The 25,725-nt window shown below is 38.8% G+C and overlaps 1 protein-coding gene across 6 annotated transcripts in view; it reads right to left on the reverse strand.

Moving 5' to 3' along the window:
• Positions 1 to 25,725, reverse strand: part of CDC14A (cell division cycle 14A) — a 189,641-nt gene that overhangs the window by 38,302 nt on the left and 125,614 nt on the right. For all 6 annotated transcript variants that reach the window (XM_010830982.1, XM_010830980.1, XM_010830977.1 and 3 more), the window contains 2 exons: positions 20,297 to 20,435; positions 3,422 to 3,581 (listed from right to left, as the gene is read on the reverse strand). In XM_010830982.1, the coding sequence (XP_010829284.1) occupies positions 3,422 to 3,581; positions 20,297 to 20,435 (299 nt within the window). The remainder of the gene's footprint in view (positions 1 to 3,421; positions 3,582 to 20,296; positions 20,436 to 25,725) is intronic.

Consider the following 25,725-nt stretch of genomic DNA (forward strand, 5'->3'; position numbering starts at 1 on the left):
CCAAGGGACTCTCAAGAGTCTTCTCCAACACCACAGTTCAAAAGCATCAATTCTTCGGCGCTCAGCCTTCTTCACAGTCCATCTCTCACATCCATAATGAATACTGGAAAAACGACAGCTTTGACTGTATGGACCTTTGTTGGCAAAGTGATGTCTCTGCTTTTGAATATGCTGTCTAGGTTGGTCATAACCTTTCTTCCAAGGAGCAAGCGTCTTTTAATTTCATGGCTGCAGTCACCATCCGTAGTGATTTTCGAGCCCAGAAAAATAAACCCTTGGATAGCTTGAATTATTATTCCCAATTTCATGTCTGTATTCTTATTTGGTTTCTGTGAAACTGTCGGTCTTTGTTCATTCAGTTAATATTTACAAAGTCCTTGTGGGCTAGGAGTAGAATTATGATGAAGGCAGACAGATAGACACGATTGCACCCAGCAAGGAAGGCGAGTAAGGACCATGAGGAAAAGGGCCGTGCAAGACAGGGGCGTGGAGCAGGGAGCCCACTCCAGACCCGCACATATCCGTCAAGTATATTTCATAGCGCCTAGCCAGTACTAACAACCACGTTCAATGAAGGTAAAACCTGTTTTTAAAAGGTTTCTCTTAACCCTGAGCAGACCAAGAGAATTCATTAAAGCCATAGCCTATTCCATTACTATGGCCTGAAGCATTCCAGTTGATACTTCTGATTATTTTCCTTTTACTCACCCTATAAGCACTGGAAAACTACACATTCAAGCTCTCCAAATCAGGTAACTACAGAGTTTCTTAAGCTTCCTAATAACCAATCACAGGAAAATTCCTGTAGGCCTGGAAATCAAAAGATAATTTGCTATTTCTGCTTTCAGTCTGACTTTAAAAAATAAAAACACCTTTAGAAGATTACTGCCTTTTGCAATTTCTTTGTACATAAACTTAAATATATCCAGGGTTTCCATGGGCTTCTATCCTGAATGTTGGTATAGAACTTGAAACACGTTATTAAAATTTTTGCAGCATTCTTAAAGTATTTTCCCAATTACAAGAATGATAAAGAAATCACTAACTCATATATACTCACTTGAGTAAACTAACTCCCCCTATTCATGGAGACAGCACCAGATAAGCATGGCAATAAAAAGACTGAGAATCATAAGAGGTGTTTACACAAAGCGTCAGCTAACTATAAAGTGGTCAGCTAACTATAAACCCATAGATATGTCATGCCTACAATCTTAACCACACCATCATTCCCTAGTATTTCTGAACCCTTTCATTTCTGTCCTCTAATTTCAAAACTAACAGCACTTCTGAATGAGAACTAAAGTAATTAATTTGAGGGGTGTTGAAAAGAGGAAGGAGGTAAAACAGCCAACATCTGAATATATGTTCATATTTAAAACTGGTATTTTGAATTTCAATCATACTGCATTCATCACCCTTTCAGTGATAAATCAATGTTCACTGATCTCAAGTTCAACAAATTGGGTTCCAAAAAAGTATGAGAACAAATGTTCTAACTATCAGATGTCAATTTAATACAGATTATAATAGTAAGAGCATTATGTTTCTGCAAGATAAATGTATTTCTTAGATAGACAGACAGTTTTCACATGTACCTCTTCAGAAGCCATACTCAAAAGTCTTATTTACTTGAACTCAACCTGAAGAGGAAATGCTGACCTTCTTGTTTAGCTATATTATCTCACTAAAATGACAGTCCATATCCTTTCTGTTTGCTTTGAAAAGGTCAAACTATAACACAAAGACAAGAAAAGGTCTCCAAAGGCTCTGAATGTCAACGCGACCTTGGCTAAAAAGATTTACGCCTAGTCAAACCACTAAACTCAGCCACTTCATTGGTGACTGTCCTGGAGAACAGACCCCAGGCTTGAAAACTAAGTTCCTCCAGCAGTCTCCATGCTTCCTCTTGAAGAAAACACTCTCCCTATCTCCAAACACTCTCATTATCTTTCCTGGTGAAAGGATATCTGTTTGATTTCCTGAATCAAACAGATTCCTGAAAAAACAAATCTGTTTGGGTTGCCATCTGCTGACCTAACAGAGCTATGATACATTCCTTCCATCCTCGAGGGCTAAGCCTGTTCGAGGCCCTTGTCACTGCCTAATAGAATGTACATCTGCACTTGCTGCTTAAATATTTTAATAGCTTTCCTGCCCCTTTAGGGACATAAAAATAAATATAAACCAGGTGCTTACCTTCGCCTTAGTCAATACTGTGATGCGTGAGCACATGCTCACTCTGTTATGTTTGATTTTTTGTGACCCCATGGATGGTAGCCCACCAGGCTTCTCTATCCATGGAATTTTATAGGCAAGAGTACTGGAGTGGGTTGCCATTTCCTCCTCCAGGGGATCTTCCTGAACCAGGGATCCAACCCGCATCTCCTACATGGGAAGGTGGATTCTTCATCACTGAGCCATCTAGGAAGCCCATAGTCATATTGTGATAGAAAAAGCTAAACTAGTAGCTAGACTACCTGCTCTGAAGGTGGTTCCACTACTTAAAAACTCTGTAACCTTGAGCAAGTGTAGAATTTTATGCAACTCAGGTTTCTGATCCACACAAGGTAAAAAATTAGAACAAATTATTTCCAGGTTGTTTTTAGTTCCAAGAATACCCATGAGCCTGCTGCTGCTGCTGCTGCTAAGTCGCGTCAGTCGTGTCTGACTCTGTGCGACCCCATAGACGGAAGCCCACCAGGTTCCTCTGTCCCTGGGATTCTCCAGGCAAGAAAATTCTTAGTAAATCACTACCATTTTTATTCAGACATAGGAGGTATAATAGAAAAAAATACAGATTTAAAATCAGATAGACCTGGATTGAATTATGTTTCTAACACTAAGATTAGAATTTCTCTAATATTCAATTTCCTATGATAATATAGAGATAATGTTGCCTAACTCACTTAATCTCTAGTTATGCAGATTAAATCAGACTATGTATGTCAACTATTTAAAGTGGTTTGCTTCTACTGGAGTCTCAAAAAAAAAAAAAAAATTGCCCCTGGTTATGCTTTCAACTCTGGACTTACTTTAGAAATCATGTATTTGAGGTTGCAATGTATCATTTGTGGTATGTACTATCCAATTATCACATTAACATTTTTCTGATTAATATCTATTTCCATTTTCAAATAGAAAGTCTGCTTTTCAATTTCGCTTTAGCAAGTAGTTTCCAAACCAGAGTAGACTCCTTTATAATTGTACTCCTTAAATTACAGCTTTTTTTCTTGTAAGGATAATTGCTTTCTTCGCATTTATTCTTGCTTTATAGGTGGTGCCTCTACACCTAAAAATTTAGTACTGTCATCATTTAGAGAAGAGATACAACTATGTTATATGTGTTCAACTGAAAAATGAAGACATGCAAAATGTCAGTCTTAAGGAGATAGGCAAATCTTCCTGGAAAACAACTCACCTCTCCAAATCTCTCCATGTTGTGTATTTTAGATAAGTTTCCACCAATAGACATATCATCCAAGCTAGAAAGAATTTTATTAATACTTCCTTCACTGGATGGTCTATTTTTCAGTTTGGATCGGAAAATGTCTCCTTGGACCCATAGTGATGCCTGTTTCCTGTAAAAAGGAGAAAAAAATAATAATCATTTTTAAAATGAATGACTATCATCTCTTCAGAAATATGACATCTCATAGACAAAAAGATATAGCAGACAGATATTTGCAAATCAGACTAGAAAGATTATGAAGTCTTGGAATAAAGAAAATAAAGTCATTTTCTGAATGACAAAATAAAGTTCTATATTAAACACAAACACCCTTCTTTCAATATATGTCTGTATAGTCCTACATGGGTTGACTTTTAAGGTTCTTAGATGCTTAGAACAACTTCCACAGTAATAAAGTCTATGAGCTAATTTCTCTTTTAAATATTAATTTAAAATCTGTAATATATTTCTAAAATAGCAATTTGATATATTTGTGAAAATAGCTGGAGTGAAATGGACTCAAAGATATAGGTGAATGAACTTAAGTTAGATGGAGATATCACCTTAAAAAGTACTAAACACACACCTAATTGTATGTGGTATCATAAAAAGTCATGAACGTATAACTTTACAAACCCACTCTTACGATCTAAAAATAAGGTTTATAGCCTCAAATTGATTATCTTTTGGGAAAAAGAAAATGTAGTTGACGTTCATCTACAAGCTTCCCTTTATTCAAACAGGGCATATTTACAACTATCTTCAAGGCTATAAAAAAAATAATTTAAAATGTGTAAGCAAAATGACAATTTTGGGCTACTATTTTTATTGATGGGGTCACCTTCGTACGCCCCCATGTTCCATATTATATCATACTGTACAGATTAGAATTCAACTAAAAACATAATAGTTCATCATAAGGAATACCAACAAGTAATGAAATAATAACATTATCAAGGAGATGTCACCAATAAGAACATAGATTTCTTTCTTGAGGCAACAGGAAGACCCAGTAATACTTTCTCTCAAAAGTTCCACATATCACAGAAAATTCAGGTTAAAACATGAGAGGAAAAACAACCCTCCCTGAAATGTCCTGTCTCATTGGGCCTTCAGGAAAGGAATCCGTCTTTCCTTCTAAACAAAGTTTATTCCCAAATCAGAATGTTAGTGTTTATGGTTAAAAATTGTTGAGAATCTTGAAGAAGTTAACCTTTAAATTACAGCAAAATTTACATATGCAACCCCTCCAACCAAGCAAATACATACCTAGGCATCATACTACAGAAATATTCACTTGTGTACAAGATATAAACATGCTTGATACAATATTATTTGTAATAGTAAAATAATGGAGGCATGTAGTGGACAACAGGTTTATTAAATTATAGTAAAGCTATTCTGTGAAATATTATACAGTCAAAAAAGCCTGGGATGGCCCTACATGTGGTGACAGGGAAGAGTGGCCATGAAATAAGACATTAGTGAATGCAAAATTAGGTGACAGAGTGTGGAAAGTGTGATCCTATCTTTTGGGGAAAAAATGAAAAATGTTACAATTCACAGTTCACAGTTATTTAGAAGATTATATGCCAAAATATTAATGAGTTATCCTCAAGAATGGTAACAAAGGAAACTTTGCTTTCTACTTCCCAATGTCTACACTTTTGGACTTTTTAAAAAAAACAATGTGCTGTTTGCCTTTGTTAAAAAAAAAAAGGTTTGAAAATAAATAAAAATATAGATCAAAGCAGAACAAAGATAGAGTAAGTTTGAAAAGGAACTCTTAAAAGTTGTTACCATAAAAGATAGCAAGCAGTACATTACTACACTGTCTTAACAAGAGCACCTTTAGAAGTCAGGAGAAAAAAATGCCAAAATTTTAACAGCATAGGGTGCAACTGAACGGTTGAGGAGGGGCATTCTTTATTTAAATATAATATCCTACCCTACTTTCTTTTTTTTTTTCTTTTTTCCTACCCTACTTTCAAGGCTTCCCTGATAGCTCAGTTGTTAAGAATCCCCCTGCAATGCAGGAGACCCCAGTTTGATTCCTGGATCAGGAAGATCCACTGGAGAAGGGATAGGCTACCCATTCTAGTATTCTTGGGTTTCCCTTGTGGCTCAACTGGTAAAGAATCCACCTGCAATGTGGGAAACATGGGTTTGATCTCTGGGTTGGGAAGATCCCCTGGAGAACGGAAAGGCTACCCACTCCAGCATTCTAGCCTGGAGAATTCCAAGGATTGTATAGTCCATGGGGTTGCAAAGAGTCAGACACAACTGAGCAACTCACTTTCATTTTTTCACTTTCAAAGAATAAGTTTTATTTTTCTTTTACCTTTTGTTCACTTTTCAATATTTTTCAAATAAAGCAAAAGAGAGAAAAAACATGCCTTTAGATATAATTTCTGAGACAGCCTTTATGGATATAAGTATTTAGATATAGATAGCTAGTATAGATATAAAATATGTTGTCCATATATAAGACTAACTTATCATTCCTAACATTGTTTTAAAATCAAAACTAGGTTAAACCATGTTTCTAACTAGATTAAATTTTAAAATAAAAATATGGTGAATTTTTAAATATATGAATAAAATTAAAATTCCAGATATCGATACACACCAATTTGCTAGGGAGTATGGCAATATCTACCTTCTACCATGGGGATTTTTTTTTTTTTTTTGCTTATTGGAAGCAAACTTTCAAGGATTATTTCCTGAACTTAGGATGCATACATTGATGAGGCTAGCATAACCACTGAATCATATTTAACTCTTCTATACCAGTTGTAAAAATATATATTCAAAACAAACTTAACTTTTTCTTCCTTTGTGGAAATCTTCATAAAATCATGGAATAGCCTTCCTGATACTTTGCATTTTCAAAAATTCTTGCCTTAATTTTTCACTCCTCCAAACTTTTCTCACTTACTATTAACATCCAGCATAACCTTTTATATGATGCTTGAATATTACATCCTTCCAATAGTAGTGAACAAAATCATAGTCCTTGGTACTGTACAAATACTTCAAAAAATAAATTCATAAATAGTAGAGGCCTTGGGCCTCTGGTCAAAACCCTAGTAATAAAGAATTGCTTCTTCACAGGGAGAGAAGACTTAGCCCTGTCACAGATAATGAAAAAATCAGCTACATGAAACACACAGAAAGGATATAAATATACAGATAAGACAGAATTCCTGTCCCTCAAGAAATTTCCACTTTAGTATGTGAAAAATAAACAACTGAAATCCAATAGTAAAGCCCTATGACCATGATTTGCTTAGGAGCCTAGGGAAAGGGGCCCCTGACTCAAACTGAAAGAATCAGACACAAGTTATCTGAGAATCCAGAAGTATCTAGAACGATGAGCAGGGCTTAGCCAGCAAGAGTATCTCCTGACAAAGAAAACCACGTGGGCTTGAAGAAACAATGATAGCAAAGACTGTATGTATGGAAAACTGGGTTGTTTAACTTGGCTGAAGGCCGCCTCCTTCACAGGAGTGGAGAGGAGGTGAGAACCAGCTCACAATGGGCTCTGCACGCCATACTAAGAAATTCACATTAGATCTCAAAACTGAAGGGCAGACCCTGAGAAGGTCTTGAGGTATAAAAAACACAGAGAGGGGAAGTAAGGCAAGAAGCTGGAAGGCCCAAGAGGATAAATTGAAAAAAATTCTAATTCTGAAATGTTATAAAGTGAAAACTCTGCTGCTGCTGCCACCCTAAAGATGAAAATGACAAAGTGACACCTTTCACTTGCTCAGTTTAAAAGACTCAATCTGTCCCATCAGTGGAAAGACTTGATTTGAACTTGAAAATACAGATGAATAAGGTGTCAAAGCTGATTTGTGTGTTGCTAAGCGATGCGATATTCAAGTGCTCCTTAAGAAAAAGCAGAACTTCACGCAAATACTTTTTATACTGACAGTGGAAACCACGCTAGCTTTTATTGTGGTATCTATTACACCTTAAAAGCCTCATCTCAAACAGAAGAAGTAAAACATGTATTTTTAAGTAGTTAGCATTTAAAAATCAAATCCTATGAAGCTAATATAACAACTCAAAGTAAATCCTCCAGTAAAGTAGTGCATTTTCTAAGAGAGCATGACATAATTGACCCTCTGCTAAAAAAGAACTTGTGCTTTGAAGTGACTTTGAACAGTCTTGAGAAAAGTAGCCAGTGCTGGGGTCATTAGTTTTGGCCACGTCTTGGCCCTGGGTTATTCAGGTTTGGGCCAGCCAAGCTTGGGACATAAGAAAAAGAAGAATTAATTCAGACTTATTACAAGCCAATTCATAGTTAATTATGACATAAAATCTTCACAAGTCTTTTAGAAAAAAACCTCCTTTCAGTTGCCTTGTTGTAGATACTTTTGGTTTTGAATTCAGAGCACAGTGGCAGCCATTGTTGTACAACTTCTTCTGTTTGTAGCTGACCTCTTCCCCCAAACTTCCCTGACTGCAACTTAATCCCATTTCCACACCATAACGCTTCCTCTTTATCACTTCCTCCATCCTCAACACATATTTTCCTAGTATGACCTAGTCCCGACCTCAGTATCCATCCAAAGCCACCATTTAGTCATTTCATATAGAAACTCAACCAACTCTCTAGCTCGACTTGGGCCTCCTCCAGCTGTGACCTGAGCCCCAGCCTTCCCTGTGTGCCTACTCCACTAACTGCTCTGTTATTATGGTAACAAGCAGTTCCTGGTTTAAAGAACTGGGCTAATGAAATGGTCTAACTTGATATCAAAGGAAGACAGACTAGAGAGCAGTACCCAAGATTCAGGAGGTAGGAACAAGATAGGTAATCAAGAAGTTCTACTCTTACCTTGTATGAATGGAAGATTTAATAGGAAGATGTTTAGGAAGAATTTGGGCTTCCCTGGTGGCTCAGAGGTTAAAGCATCTGTCTGCATTGTGGGAGACCTGGGTTTGTTCTCTGGGTTGGGAAGATCTCCTGGAGAAGGAAATGGCAACCCACTCCAGTATTCTTGCCTGGAGAACCCCATGGACAGAGGAGCCTGGTGGGCTACAGTCCATGGGGTCGCAAAGAGTCAGACACGACTGAGCAACTTCACTCACTCACTAGGAAGAATTTATGAGGGAATGGGGGAAGTTCTTACTTCTGAAATACAAAAGGAGAGGGGAAAAATGACTTAGGGAATCCCCAAAAGGATTCAATTCACTAGCTAATTCACATTTAGGGATCAGATCAGATCAGTCGCTCAGTCGTGTCCGACTCTTCGCGACCCCATGATCGCAGCACACCAGGCCTCCCTGTCCATCACCAACTCCCGGAGTTCACTCAGATTCACGTCTATTGAGTCAGCGATGCCATCCAGCCATCTCATCCTCTGTCGTCCCCTTCTCCTCCTGCCCCCAATCCCTCCCAGCATCAGAGTCTTTTCCAATGAGTCAACTCTTCACATGAGGTGGCCAAAGTACTGGAGTTTCAGCTTTAGCATCATTCCTTCCAAAGAAATCCCAGGGCTGATCTCCTTCAGAATGGACTGGTTGGATCTAGAACCTCACAATTAGGAACTAGATCGCTGGTAACATATCAAAATACAAACTTTGTAGGTAAACTTAATGTTTTATGGTTTACATTTTTTCCCCAACTTTAACCCTTTTACACAGGAAACAAAACAAAAATCATTCAATCTTCTATCTTCAGTAACTGACATGAGTATTTCAAGACAAATTTCTGATGCCACCATTGCCAAAAATTCCTTTTTAACCTTATCCTTTGTGTGTGTGTGTGTGTGTGTGTGTGTACGTGCTCAGTCTCTTAGTCATGTCTGATTCTTCGAGACCCCATGGACTGTAGCCAACTAGGCTCCTCTGTCCATGGAATTTTCTAGACAAGAACACTGGAGTAGATTGCCATTTCCTACTCCAGAGGATCTTCCTGACCCAGGGATCAAACCCATGTCTCTGCGTCTCCTGCACTGGCCACCTGGGAAGCCCTTATCCTTTTTACTTAGATCCGAATTAGAAACTTACTTTTGTTATCCAGTAGATTCAATGTCACCTGAGAGCCAATAAATAGATCAAATGATACAGCAGTAAATATTGAAAAGCAATATAATCAAGTGTTACTGCAAAAAAACCTGACTGTCCAATAAATAGTGCAAACTCAAGTCTATGCACTGTGCTTGTTATTTTAATAAACAAACCACATTATTGCCTATTATTATTTTAAATTCTTTGTTCACAATATTTCAGATTTTAAGTTCCATATTTTAGGAAAGATAAGTTCTCAAATCTTTAAAAGATATTACTAAAAAAAAATTTAATCCATATTACTGCAGCTAGTCCATATATCTTTAAAAAATACTATAAATAAATTATAATTTAAAATTCAAGCTGTTATTGCTAGACATTTTAAAGCATTTTTTCCATTTTTCTGGATAGGTTTTCTTCATCTTATTTTTGGTAATTTCCTGAAATGAAAAACAATGGTTGAACTATTCATTTCTTTTGTTGCTCAACCCAGTTGTGAAACTCAGTGGCTCAATCCAGTTGTGAAACTCACCAAATGCCATAAGCACCAAACTAAATATTGCATAAGCTACAAGTAAAAATGAGCCACAAACCCTTGTTATACAATGTGGCTGGTTGACCAGCAGCATCGAATTCCCTGGGAGGTTGTTAGAAAGACAGAATCTCAAGTCCCACCCCAGATATCCTGAACCAGAAACCGCATTTCCCAAGATCCCCAAATGAATGTTGGATACCTTAGTATCCGAGAAGTACTGCAGACAACTGAAGGCTTATAACTAAATTACAATGTGGAAAAATATCCAACTTTACTGGAAGTTAATGAAAACATGTATGATGTGCTCAGTCATTTCAGTCATGTCTGATTCTTTGCAACCCTATGAACTATAGTCCACCAGGCTCCTCTGTCCATGGGATTCTCCAGGCAAGAATACTAGAGTGGGTTCCCATTCCCTCCTCCAGGGGAACTTCCTGACCCAGGGACTGAACTCGCATCTCTTATGTCTCCTGTATTGGCAGGGAGATTCTTTACCACTAGTGCCACCAGAGAAGCCCAGTATCTATGATAAAACAGAATAGTCAAATTCTGATTTATGGATCTAAGAATAAAAAAGTTCAACCACAACACTGATTCCTTAAAGATAACTTCATTCAAAGTGGAAGCTCTACTGTGCAAAGATAGAAGTCCCTGTAGGGTCCAGATTTAAGCTCTGCATTCTTATTGTCTCGGGAGGAAATTAAAACATAAAAACAACAATACATCATATGGGTGCGTTCCCGTATGCTAAGTCGCTTCAGTCATGTCTGACTCTGTGCGACCCTGTGGACTGTAGCCCACCAGGCTCCTCTGTCCATGGAATTCTCCAGGCGAGAATACTGCAGTAGGTTGCCATCTCCTCCACATCACTTGAGTACCCACAAGTAAAAGATCTCTGTGAGCTAAAAGTCCCCATGGGAACTGCATGCCTGTCCTGCAAGGAACCCTTCTAATGAATGAAAGTTTTAATGGATCACGACCATTAAAGAAGTCAGCAGACTACCACACAGCAAAGATTCAATCAAACATTAAACCATAAAAGCAGCCTGATCCCATCTGCTGCTGCTACTGCTGCTAAGTTGCTTCAGTCATGTCCGACTCTGTGCGACCCCATAGACGGCAGCCCACCAGGCTTCTCCGTCCCTGGGATTCTCCAGGCAAGAACACTGGAGCGGGCTGCCATTTCCTTCTCCAATGCATGAAAGTGAAAAGTGAAAGTGAGGTCGCTCAGTCGTGTCCAACTCTTAGCGACCCCATGGACTGCAGCCTACCAGGCTCCTCCGTCCATGGGATTTTCCAGGCAACAGTACTGGAGTGGGGTGCCATTGCCTTCTCCGGATCCCATCTATATACTATCTATATTCTACAGGCTCTCTCTGAGAAGGATGAGTTTAGACTGGCTTAGTAATAAGAGTCATGTTTGTGCAGCATTTTAAGAACTTTGAGGATATTTGGTAGAAGACATATTTTGGGTGCAGAATAGTATTTTTAGCTTCAGAACATGAGCTTTTAGTAGAAGAAAAACACTTGATGGTTGTTTTGCAAATAGCTTTACTTATATCCTAGAAAAAAATTAAATATAAAATTTCAGACCACAACAAAAAAGATGTCTTCATCTGCCAGTACATAAATTCACCAGCCTACAAGGATGCTAATAAACATCTTTCTTACCACCGATGACATGAGAGGAAGGTTTCTTCACGGCATAGAAATCAACACCTGGACATATTTTGGAGTTCAAGGACTAGAAGAATGTGGAAAATAGCTTTCATAAAGTCACAGATTTAGAATTAACATTACTTAAAAAGCACTGATTGGAATTTTCACTTCTGAAAGAATACAATCCCTCTAACTTGTTCAGTCATTTTTGACAGGCGAAAACCTATCAGAAAACTTTTTAATCCTCTTCTTTCTTCCTTAATGAATGTGTTACTTATTCATGCTTTTGCGTCATCATTGACATCACGCTCTTCATTTCTTATACCATTAGTCACACTTCAAAGCTCTTCATCTTTCATATCATTAGTCAGTCTTCAAAGCTCGAGATTTATCTCCTTGAAAGGCTCTCGTGCCCATCTCTAACTCTTCAGTCTAACTTGTAGCCCCTTTGACAAGTCCCCATCTGCTGGATTTTAGCAGTCTCCTTTTTAGCCTCTCTGACTCTAATCTCCCTCCATTAAATTCATCTTATACATTGCTGCAGCCCAATCTTCCTTAAATAACATGTCAATCATGGGACTCAACTACATCAAATATTCCAAAGTAGAAACATGATGAATAAGAGAAGTCTGGAATACACGAGTGCACATTTGGGATCTATGTACCTCACTGTACATATTTACTATCTACACAAATTTACACAATGTGCACAGATGGATTAGCTTCTTGTCTGCACAAAGCTGCTATCACAAATTACCACAAGCCCAGTGGCTCAGAAGAACACGTTTGCTTTCACACAGTTCTGGATGGCAGGAGTCTATCATCAGTTTCACTGTGTATGTGTGTGTGCATGCTCGGTCACGTCCAACTCCTTGAGACCCCACGGGCTACAGCATTCTCTGTCCATGGGATTCTCCAGGCAAGAATAATGGAGTGCATGCCATTTTCTCCTCCAGGGGATCTTCCGGATCCAGGGATCGAACCCTCATCTCTTTTGTCTCCTGCACTGGCAGGCTGGTAGATTCTTTACCACTTGTGCCATTTGAGCTAAAGTCAAATTGTTGGCAGGGTTGGTTCATTCTGGAAACTATGAAGGGAAAATCTGTTTCCTTGTGTTTTTCAGCCATCAGTAGCTGCCCATACTCCTTGGTGTATGGCCCCTTCCTCCAGCTTCAATCTAATCTGTTTCCATCATTACATAACCTTCTTGTCTGACTCCTCCTGTGTCCCTGTGATTACACCCAACCTACCAGAATAATCTCTTCACCTTGAGATCCTTTACCTGATCACATTTGCAAAGTTCCCACTTACAAGATTAAATGAGGTTTATTCCAGAGATGCAAGGCTCATTCAATATTTTTTTAAATGTAATTTACCATATTAACAGGCTAAAGAAGAAAATCACATGATCATATCAGTCAATGCAGAAAAAGCATTTGACAAAATTCAACACTCACTCATTTTAAGAACTCTCAGAAATAAAGAAGAACTTCCTCAACTTGATAAACCTCCAACTAAGATTTCATCACGAATGCCTAAATGTTTCCCCCTATCAAGATTGGGAACAAGGGAAGGATGTCTGCTTTCACCACAATTATTCAACTTCTAGGTGGTGCACCAAGGGAAGAAAAAGCAGTAAAAGACATAGAAATTGGAAAGGAAACAAAATTCTCCCTGTTTGTAGATGACACACTTGTCTATGCAAAAAATCCCCAGGAATTGACATACGTATTCTCCTTCTCTCTCTCTCTTAAATTTCAGGATACAACATAAATATAGATAGAAAATGAACTGTATTGCTACATGTGGGCAATTATTACATGGAATCTGAAATGAAAAAAGGTATCACTGATAATCACTTAACAAAATTAAATACTTAGGTGTAAATCTAACAAAACTGAACTTATATGATGAAAGCTAAACAATGCTGATGAAAGAAATCAAAGAAGATAAAAATAAATGAAGAAATAAATACTGTGTTTATGGATTGGCAGACTCAACAACAGTAAAGATGTCAATTCTCCCAAAACTGATACAGAGATTTAACACATTTGTATCAAAATTGCAACAATATTTTTTTATAGATAAGGACAAGATTATTCTAAAATTTATATGGAAAAGTAAAGGAACTGGCATTGCTAAGACAGTTTTGTTAAAGAAGGAACAATGGGAGGAATCATTCTTCTGTTAAGGCTCTCTACATAAGTACAGTATCAACAGAGTACAGTTCTGGAGGAAGAATAGACACATATATCAATGGAACAGAATAAAGAACACATATATCAATGGAACAGAACAGAGAAACAAATATGCCTATCTAATTTTTGAAGACCTTGATACTGGAAAAGATTGAGGGCAGGAGGAGAAGGGGGTGACAGAGGATGAAATGGTTGGATGGCATCACCAACTCAAAGGACATGAGTTTGCGCAAGCTCTAGGAGATGGTGAACGACAGGGAAGCCTGGTGTGCTGCAGTCATGGGATCGCAAAGAGTTGGTCATGCCTTACGACTGAACAACAAGAAATTTTTAACAGAGATGTAAAAGCGATTTAAGGGAGAAAATGTAACCTTTTCAACAAATGGTGCCAGAATAACTGGAAATCCATGGGCAAAAAACAAAATGAACCTTGACCTGAGTCTCACACCTTACACAAAAATTAACTCAAAATTAGTCATAAACTTCAGGGGATCTATGCCTAATCAAAGAGATCTTAGATTTGGTACTAATAGCATGAGCTAAAAAAAAGGAAAAAACTAATAAATTGGACTTCATCAAAATTTAACTTTTACTCTGTGAAAGATCCTATTTAGAATATAAAAGACAAGTTACAGACTGAGAGAAAATATTTGCAAACCATTTATAAGACAAAGGACTAGCACCCAGAACATTACAGAATTATCAAAACTCAATAATAAGAAAACAAATGAAGAATAGGCAGATTTGAACAAATGCTTCACCAAAACATTATAAAGATGGCAAATAAGTATGTGGAAAGTTGTTCATTATTACTGACGATTACAATTTTAATGCAAACTGAAAAATGATCAATTATTACACACCTATCAGAATGGCTAAAAGAAAATGCTCGCAAATATGAAAAGAAATTCATTCATTCAAACACTGCTGGTGAAAATGCAAAACGATACAGCCAAACTGGAAAACAGTTTGACAAGTTTCTTATAAAAGTAAACAGGTACCATACAGTCCAGTAACTGCACTCTTGGGCACTTAGCCAGGAGAAATGAAAACTTATGTTTGAACAAAGCTGTACATGAAAATTTACAGCACCTTTATTCATAATAGCTGAAAACTGGAAACAGTTCAGTTGTCCTTCAACAGGTAAATGGTTAACAAACAGTAGAACATTCCTTCCTTGGAATGCTGCTGCTGCTGCTGCTGCTAAGTCGCTTCAGTCGTGTTCGACTCTGTGCAACCCCATAGACGGCAGCCCACCAGGCTCCCCTGTCCCTGGGATTCTCCAGGCAAGAACACTGGAGTGGGTTGCCATTTCCTTCTCCAATGCATGAAAGTGAAAAGTGAAAGTGAGGTCGCTCAGTCGTATCCGACTCTTAGCGACCCCATGGACTGCAGCCTACCAGGCTCCTCTGTCCATGGGATTTTCCAGGCAAGAGTACTGGAGTGGGTTGCCATTGCCTTCTCCGCCTTGGAATGCTACTCAGCCACTAAAAAGAACAATTATTGATACATGCAACAATCTGGAGGAATCTCCAGAGAATCATACTGAGTGAAAAACACCAAGTCCAAAAGGTTACATGCTCTATGATTCCATATATATAACATTCTTGAGATGACAATATGTAAAGGAAGAGCAGATTGGCAGTTGTCAGGAGTCAAGGAGGGGATGTGGGCAGGAAGGAAGGGAGAGTAGCTATAAAAAGGCAACATGAGGGATTCTTGCAGTGATGGGAATGTTAACTGTATCTATATCTTAACTGTACCAATGTCAATATCCTGATTTTGATATATTAGAGCTTTGTAAAATGGTAGCACTAAGAAAATGGGTAAAAGGTACATAGGAGTTTTCTGTCATTTTTTACAACTGCATGTTAATGTACAATTATCCCAAAATAAAATTGTTAATTAAAAAAGTATCTGTATGTGTGTGTGCCTATTGTAGTCAGATTGCATCACTCCTCTGCTCAAAAATCCTCTGCCTTTTTTTAACATAGCAGTTAAGGGTGGTGATTTTTTTTTTTTAATACTTATTTGTTTGTGTCAAGTGTTAGTTAAGGTGTGTGGGCTTCGTTGCTCCACTGCATGTGGGATTGTAGTTCTCCAACCAAGATCAAACCTGCGTCCCCTGCTTTGCAAGCCCAATTCTTTACCAGGGAAGTTCCCCTCTGATGACTTTGCACCTCAGCCAAAGAAAAGTCAGACTCCTACAAAGGCCTAGCAGAATGTATATTCTAACCTCTTCCTCCTGGCCCCATAAGCCATGATGGCCTGTGAAACAGTCCAGCTCAGAGCCTTAGCAGCTGTTCCCTTGGAGGGAAACCCTTTTCTTGAGAACATCCACCATTTACTCTCTCACTTCTTCGAGGCCTTTGCTCAAAAGCCTTCAATGCATCCCACCGCTACCACATTATTTAAAACTGCCTTCTCTGCTTTCTGCTATTCTTTGCTTCATTTTTCTATATCACACCTATCATGGTCAGAGAAACTACAATCGCTCAGTCGTGTCTGACCCTTTGTGGCCCCATGGACTGTAGCCTGCCAGGCTTCTCTACCCACGGAATTTCGCAGGCAAGAATACTGGAGTGGGTTGCCATGCCCTCTTCCCGGATGTCTTCCTCACCCAGGAATGGAACTGGGTCTCTTGCATCTCCTGCATTGGCAGGTGGATTCTTTACCACTAGCACCACCTGGGAAGCCCATATAATTGATACATTTGTTTATTAACCACACAACAAATCAACTTCCCCCTGCCTCCACCACCGCTTTCTTCTTCCTCCCCTCCCTCTCATTCTTTTTCTTCCATCTCCATAAGTCAGAAATTACTCTTTTACTGCAACACCCCAAGTGCAAAGAATACTGCCAAACAGTGGCTTTCAACAATTATCAACAGTTGTTGCAGGAAGGAAGGAATAAAGGAAATGAGGGAAGAAAGGAGGGACCTCTGTAAACTGGGTCAAGGATGACATGGACAGATATGTTAAAGGCCACTGGAAAAAAACTTAAAATCAACAGAAAATTGTAACAGTCATGTTCAGGATGGAAAATTATTTTAAAGTTCCATCATTAGGAACTTAGAGAAACTTGTTAAAAGAAAGTAGAATCATAAATGAACTCTTTCCCTCACTTCTAATGATTTATACATGATAGAGGAAGTAAATTTTATCAACTAGTACAAGCAGCATGAGAAAGGTAAGAGAAAAACTGTTACTGCCACCAAATGTAGCTTAGGAAAAGGCCTGAGGTTGTGTACAGAATGCCTGGAGAAAGGTATGATAAATAAGCTTTCCCGGCAGGAAGTTAGAAACAGTCAGGGAATGCACTGAACAGAAGTGTCTGGCCACCTAAGCCCCCAGGCTCCCTGTGGCCCAGCACCTCCCCTTCCCCAGTGGACCACAACACTGCCCTGCAGAGCAGCAGAGATTACCTAAGTACTCATGCTCCCCTCCTGCCCACCTAAGCAAGTGTCCCGTAGAGAACCTTCCTCATTCCCTTGGTTACAAGACCCTATAGACTGCTGGGTAGAAAGTCATCAGATGGCTCATACATTCAGGCCTCTACTGATGACCCATCGAGCTCTAAAAGCTTTTCAGAACCAAACCCATCATGGCTCACATTCTGGTTTACCTTTGTCATACCAGATGATCAACCCTTCCAGACCATCCAACATCAAGCAGGCCCTTATTTCCCAATGACCCTCTCATTCCCATCCCACCCCCTCAAATCTAATAATATTATTTTATACATAGATTCTTTGTAGGAAACAGAGAAGGAAGGAAATGCTTCACAACTTGTTTTACAAAGACAGCATAACCCCCATATCAAAACTTAACCAAAGTATTACAAGAAAAGAAAATCACACACCAATGTCCTTCAAACGTACAGACACAGAAATCTGAATATGCTAATAAACATTAGCATACCAGATCCAGTCATATGAACAAATAATAGCACATCATGACCATCCTGGCTCTACATTCAAAAGATAGATGCAATTCACATTGTTGTTGTTTAGTCATTAAGTTGTGTCTGACTCTTTGTGACCCTGTGGACGGTACCCTGTCAGGCTCCTCTGTCCATGGGATTTCCCAGGCAAGAATACTGGAGTGGGTTGCCATTTCCTCCTCCAGGGGATCTTCCTGACCCAGAAATCAAACTCGAGTCTCCTGCATTGGCAGGTGGATTCTTCACCACTGAGCCACTTGGAAACCAAACTTAACACTTGTTTATTGTGCGCTCCTTACACTAGAAATACCAGCACCCTGGGAGGAAGGGACCCCGCCTGTCACCTTCACTGTTGCATCCTCAGAATCAGGAGCATTGCCTGGTGAGAGTGTGCACCTAACATGCACCTGTTGAATATGTGAATGTCACTAACGCACTAAACTGTGTCTTCCAAACACAATCATTCTTCCAAACACTGATTTTAAGAGATGGCCTCAAGATCCCGGTTTAGGAATGTCTTTTGTATTCTAACTGTAAGGCCATTTATTCAACTTTAGTAAGTAATTAGTACAAGCCCCCGGCAGATATACAGCACCAAGTCCCCTGCTGTAGGCACACAGGAAGCAAAATAGTGGAAATCACTGGCAGGGAATCTGACAAAAAGAAAACTAAAAGAATACAATTCTTTCACTTGTATTAATATCTCACATGATATTCAACCTAGAAGTTGTCTTCTTAATGGTCCTGTTCTTGAGTATTCTTCCCTTGTGTCTTCATTACACTTCTACCTCATTCTTTTATTTTTTTTAAATATTTTTTTAAATTTAATTTTATTTTTTAACTTTACAATATTGTACTGGTTTTGCCATATATCAAAATGAATCCGCCACAGGTATACATTTGTTCCCCATCCTGAACCCTCCTCCCTCCCCATACCATCCCTCTGGGTCGTCCCAGTGCACCACTATGAGGTACCATTTCACGCCAGTCAGAATGGCTGCGATCCAAAAGTGCACAAGCAATAAATGCTGGAGAGGGTGTGGAGAAAAGGGAACTCTCTTACACTGTTGGTGGGAATGCAAACTAGTACAGCCACTATGGAGAACAGTGTGGAGATTCCTTAAAAAACTGGAAATAGAACTGCCTTATGATCTAGCAATCCCACTGCTGGGCATACACACTGAGGAAACCAGAATTGAAAGACACGTGTACCCCAGTGTTCATCACAGCACTGTTTATAATAGCCAGGACATGGAAGCAACCTAGATGTCCATCAGCAGATGAATGGATAAGAAAGCTGTGGTACATATACACAATGGAGTATTACTCAGCCATTAAAAAGAATACATTTGAATCAGTTCTAATGAGGTGGATGAAACCGGAGCCTATTATACAGAGTGAAGTAAGTCAGAAAAAAAACACCAATACAGTATACTAACGCATATATATGGAATTTAGAAAGATGGTAACACCTCGTTCTTTTAGGCTAAGGTATAACTGCACGTGTTTCAGCATTTATTTTCCTATCACTTATTCCCTCTGGGATTGGCAGCTTAGGTAACTCCTCAGCCAGCTCAAATTCTTTTAACCATTTGAATGCTTGTAGTTTACTTACAGCATATTTCTATGCAATTCATGATCATTTGTTTCTCAGCAACATAAAATGATTTAAATGGGAAAGGAATTATCTGAAAAAGAATGCTATTGCAAATAAATCCATCCTAGAAAAGGAAAAAATGAAATTTCAGTATAAGACACGAATTGATAATATTTTAGAGTTGGACCTAAATTAGCTTGTGCTAATTTTATCTCCTCATTTTATTAATGGGTAAATTAATGGTAATTTCTGAACCTGTAAAGGGAAACTAGAAAGGGGTGTACCCATACAGGTTAAACTTCTCCTTGCAGGCTGGGGTTTGACAAATAGTTAATGAATGAGTGAACAAATCAAAGGAGGAATTTATAAGTATTCTTCTAAATAATAGTCATAAAGCTAGTTAGTGGTACAGCCAGGACTAAATCCCAGTTCTCTTCCTTTCCTCCTTGGTCACTCGTAAGTTGCAGCTCCATGAACAGGGTAGTCAGTTGTCAGGGGAGCAGCAATGTCGCTGAAATCACTGAGTGACCTTGATCGTGTTTTTTTCTCATTCTGCTTTTAGACGTGCAAACAAAAGAATGAAAAGTGCCAAGTGGGATGATATAAGAAAATTGCACTGTAGCCAGATCACACATAGAAAATGACAGGAAAGAGGTAGGCAGAGATAGCTCTGTGATTTTCTTCTCACTCTCACCTGATCTAAGAGATATAAAAGGTACAAAGTTAGAATGCATTAGCTGTCAAATCAACAATGTTCCATTAGACTAAGGCTCAGCCTTCTCTAACATTGCAGCCATTTCACAGCCACAGGCTTGACAGGGTCCACAACTGGGCAGCAAGAGGCAGAAATAATCAGGAACAAGGACACCATGTAATAACGGAGACAATGTACTTACTCTTCCAGGAAGTGTTGCTGGGGTCCTATAATAGAGCCGGGCCGGCAGATTCTGATCCAAGCAATTATTTCTGCATGTGTAAACCTGTAGTGTTTCATGACATAACAGGCTATCAAGGTCCCCGTTCTTCCAAGACCAGCTGCAGGAGAGGGGAAAAGAACAAGAAATACAAAATTCAGGAAATACATCCACAAACATACTGAAATCATACTGTGTCCAGAAATTGCCATGGTATGAAATACAATGCAAGATGTTTAAACCCAGGCAATAATGTAATGCTTTTTACATGATCAGGGGCTAAATAATAATTCTAACTCAAGAAAAAACACAGATCGTATGATCAAAATAAACATATGGAAATATAAATATATCTATATAAAAGAGCAAAGGTCTTGAAAATTATGGACAGTTCAACTCCCGAGGACCTTTAAGAATGACTGCCTTTGTGAATGTTAAGGCAATGCTGGTTCCAGACAAGCACTTGCGAAATATCAGCTGTCAGGCGTGTCTCCACGCTCCTTAGTTCCAGTCCAGGTGGAGATGAACCCTCAGTTAACAGTTTGTGTGTATGTGATGCTGAGTCAGTAAGTGTAACTGATTATATTATCATGGTCATTTTTTAGACCTATTTAAATGGTGAGGTTTTTTTAAATTTATTGTAGAATAAGGAATTCTAGAATCAAATAGGACAATACCATAAGCATCATCTGACCTCACTAGCTGCCAAGCCCAGGACTGTTTCAATACTATTTCCACTAGGCTGTCCTAACTTCTTTGTAACTCTTTCAGAGACCAGGATTTCATTATTTCCTCAGCCAACATGCACTGATGGAGCAGCTACTACCTGCCAGGTGCTGTGCTAGAAGCCGGGGATAAGGTGATGAATAAAATACACATCGTCACCGCCCTCGTAGAGCACGCACTCCAGTGAGAAAGAGCCAAGCCAACAGAAGTGCTCAAGTTTCATTTCCTGAGGCTCTGGCATTTTTCAAAAGCTTTTGTGTCAGGATATTTTCCTTATGTCAAACCCAATTTCTGTTATGTAGGAGAAATCAATACAATTAGAAATGATTGTCAAAGAAGTACTGGTTACTATCATGATCAAAACATTCTTCAAAGTGTTTTCACAAATTGTGCTATTTTTTCCCTCTCTCCAGAGAAATAAAAGTGATAGGACTTTGCATTTTAAACAATTCTTTTAAATCTACACTGGCTTCCCCCTTCCCCAAAATACTCAAAAAATGTGATCAAACTATAAAGACTTCAAATACGGTGACTGCCGTTCATACACCAGAACTGAGGCCCAACATACTAATCAATTCACTCATATTAGCATAACAAATGACTATGGAATTCCAGACTAAAATTCCCTGGGGATCCTGCTATCCTCCAGAGTTCTTTCCACTTTTGGCTCATCTGCTCAGTCACTCCATTCTACAAATACTAAGAACACTGAGTATGAGACACTGTGACAGATGCTGGGGCCAGAAACATGAAGACAAGCAGGATGCTCCTCTCTTGAGATATACAGCACTGAGCCACTAATGCTTATTTATAACTATTTTCTAAATCTTTCCATATCTGGCTTCTTGGAGTTAAACTCAGCACTATAAACTTTTATTTAAGTAACACTTATGAGTAAGGCACTATGCTGAGTTATTTTTCCACTACTTAATCTCTTGCTATCATATACTCTTTTTCTTATAGAATGACAAAGTGGCTCTGTCTTTGTTTTCAAACATTTGATTCAGTTGGTCAAATGTTTACTGACTGATCGTCTACCAGCTACCCATGTCAGGGCTTTGCTCAGAGGTTAAGAAGATAAGCAAGTAAAGGATATAATTTTTGACCACAATATTTTATCAAATAGTTGTAGACACAAGAATAACCAACAAGTGAAGAAATTAGGTTTAAACTGAAGCTAGGCTCTCAGAGAAAGGGACTGTGTGAGTTGCTGGTGTCTTCAAGGAATGTGTCATTGATGACAAGGACTTCAGCTGACTCTAAAGAATAAGAAGGCTGCAGACAATTTCAGCAAAGGGTCCAATGAGTGAAAGCCAGATGGCCTGGAGAATGTGTCAGTGTGTGTTGAGTGGAAAATAAGGTCAGATAGGTATGGAGGGGCCAGATTAAGGGGCACCTCTGAGTCAAGTGGAGGAGCCTATACTTCGGGGAAGCAGCTTACCAATTGTGGGCTGAAGACACCAAGGACTGTTGAGTTATTTGGGATTCTCCAGATTCAGATGCACAGTGCTCCATCTGCTCACTGATTAGGTCACACCTTGTGATATATGTGCTATTATTCCTCAAATATTTGTAGATGAGGCTCTAATGAGCAAAATTCAGCTCATTTAGGAATTCATGATTTATCAACTATTAATAATAAACATATAGCCATTATCCTATAAATATCTGATTTTTCCTTTAACCAACAAAAAGCCCTAAATAAAGCCATCATATATTTGGGGACAAAGAAATTGACATGATAAAAGCAGCTGGGTGAGGCTGCAGCATACCTCCGGGATGGGAAAGGTCAGAGATGGAAGCCAGAGAGAGAAGCAGGAAGGCTGGCTGCCAGGCAGAGGTAGGGAGAGACAGTGGTAATAAGGAAGAGCTGAGTTAGAAAGACATTTTGATTGGGTCACACGGAAGGTGAAAGGCAACTGATACTTTTAGCCTGGAAAACTGGTACAATGTCATCCGCGAAAACATGCAGTTAGAAAAGGAAATAGGAAAAAGTTGGCAGCTTCATTTATATGTTTCAGAATCTCCCCACCTCTAAAGGAAGAGTCCTTTTGTAGCTTTCCCTATCATTTTTCAAATAATAAAGCCAATCTTCTCTAATCTCCTCACCATTTGGAAATACACAATTTTTCAGCCAAAAAAAATCATGTCATCTAATGGTGTGACACACACCATTATTTAAGTTCCACTAAGAAAAATTAAACTATGATATGCAATCATTTTAAGATCCATCCTAGTCTCAAAAATGTGAAAATGTAAAAAGGTATGTCTCTAAATCAGTGTTTCTCAATCTTTGCCCAGCCAAGAGTCTCTCTAGGCATTATTTCTCCTGATTGTCCCCCATGAAATTTTACTGTCATAGACAGATCGCATATTTCTATATGTACTGTGTATAAATCTGTTCTTTGCATAAAAAAGGAAAACATTTGTTTACCACCCCAAAACAAATTTTCTCCCTTGAGGGTAGTATCACCTGAGGTTGAGGATACATCAATGGAATTATAATCAAGCTCAAGTTTATGGATGCCTGGCATTCCCTTCCCATTAACTCTCCCTTTTTAAAAATTATGTTTACACTATTTTATTAGATAAAGTTTGTGTGTGTGTATGTCTGTGTGTCCTGTTTTCATCTGAAGTACATTTTGCCCCCAAACAAACATCAACATTCTTTAGAAAAGAGCGAAGCTTAATCGCGGTCTCAGTAGGATTCTCTTCCTTTAATATAAGATTTATTGGCTTTCATGTTTGTGCCCAGAGTAAATATTTTAGGTTTCTGCAGAGTTGTTAAATCCTCAGACATCTGACAAGACTACTGTTCAGGTAATCATACTGATAGAATACAGCTGGACGGCCTGAGGCAGGAAGCCCAGTCGGTTTCCAGGGTACTCCTTTTCAAGTCACCAATCTGGGTCTCAGCCTGGGGAGAAGATGGCCTTCTCTACAAGATAGCCCTGTCTCCCCCTGTATCCCTCCCATGCAGGAGGCTACCTGCTCCCTTGGTTAGGCTCTTCATCACACAAACTCACAATCAAAAAGAAAAGGATGGCACAGAAATTTTTCAAATTTCTCTAAAACTAAAAGTTGCTTCCCCCTTTTAAAGAGTCTATAATTTAGATCTATAAAAAGAACCTACTTAGCACTCAATAGTCAGGAGCTCTTACCACAACCCAACAGAATAGGAACAGTTCACTAAGTTTCTATAAAAACTTTAACAAATTTTTTAAAGCATTCATAATTAAAGGGCTCCCTGGCACAGGGAGAGAAGATGTTGAAAAGTCTTCTATTTATACCAAGTTAAACGCTGACTGCCTTACAGTTTCAGGCATTTTCTGAAACCCCTACAGATCATCAAAAATCACACAGCGGAACATCACAATGTTGCCTCTGTTTAATGATTATCTGTGCTGGAAAACTTCACAAAATCATGGTCCTTCGTTTTATCAGCCAGAAGGCAAGCTGCAGATACTGAATCGTTATGAGATTTTGCACATTCCCAGAAAATTACTTTCCAGTTTATCTCTATTTTTAGCACTTTACATTGAGGCATGAAATAGTCATTCTCTTTTCAGCAGCTACCAAAGTTCATTTGACATCGGATAAGTCTCTCTCCCTCCTCCTTAGAATTCAATTAAAATGCTCTGTGCTGTTGTAATTCCCAGGAAATTAAACTGACTTAATTAGGGCAGATGTCAAAATAATTAACAGGCCTATAGTAGCTAAGTATGCTATTAAAAGCATTACAGCTGTAATTAAATCAAAGGTGTAATCCTTGGGAAAGAATCCTACATGTGTGTACAAGTGGAAGTAAATGTAATAACTCTCAAAAAAATGTCACCGCCTGTAAATGTGACCTTCATATATAAGAACTGACTTCAATGCTAAAGGTTCTGATTAAAATATTTTTTTAAAACCCTGCAATATAAAATATATGTATTTCTTAAAATATTCCTTACAAGGGCAACAATTACAGCTCAAGGATATAATAGAGAGAATACCTGTAAAAAGAATGTTTAACATCAGAGCGTCTTATTTTCCCAACGTTTGTTAGGTGAGGAATAACATCAAGAGATATGCTGAGTTTTAATGAAAGCTTTGCATTTCTCCTCCCCTGAATTTGTCAATCCAAGACATGACATAGAAGTTGGTAAATCATCTGCCTGCAGTACAGGAGACGTGGGTTCGATTCCTGGGTCAGGAAGATCCCCTGGAGAAGGAAATGGCAACCCACTCCAGTATTCTTGCCTGGAGAATCCCATGGACAGAGGAGCCTGACAGGCTACAGTCCACGGGATCACAAGAGTTGGACATGACTTAGTGACTAAACCACCAAGACATGACAGGCAGAGAAACTACATGCCTTGGCAACCAAAAAACTAACTGATTAGGAAATAAGGACAAATTAATGCCATAAGAAATACTGCTTTTTATGACACAAAAGCTTTGAAAGAGAGCATGTGAATAGCTCCTACTAAACATTCAGTTCAGTTCAGTTGCTCAGTCGTGTCCGACTGTTTGCGACCCCATGAATTGCAGCACACCAGGCCTCCCTGTCCATCACCAACTCCCGGAGTTCACTCAAACTCACGTCCATCGAGTGAGTATGCCATGCAGCCATCTCATCCTCTGTCGTCCCCTTCTCCTCCTGCCCCCAATCCCTCCCAGCATCAGAGTCTTTTCCAATGAGT

This window comes from Bison bison, unplaced genomic scaffold (assembly GCF_000754665.1).
Source record: "Bison bison bison isolate TAMUID 2011002044 unplaced genomic scaffold, Bison_UMD1.0 scf7180017864519, whole genome shotgun sequence".
Taxonomy (NCBI): Eukaryota; Metazoa; Chordata; class Mammalia; order Artiodactyla; family Bovidae; genus Bison; species Bison bison.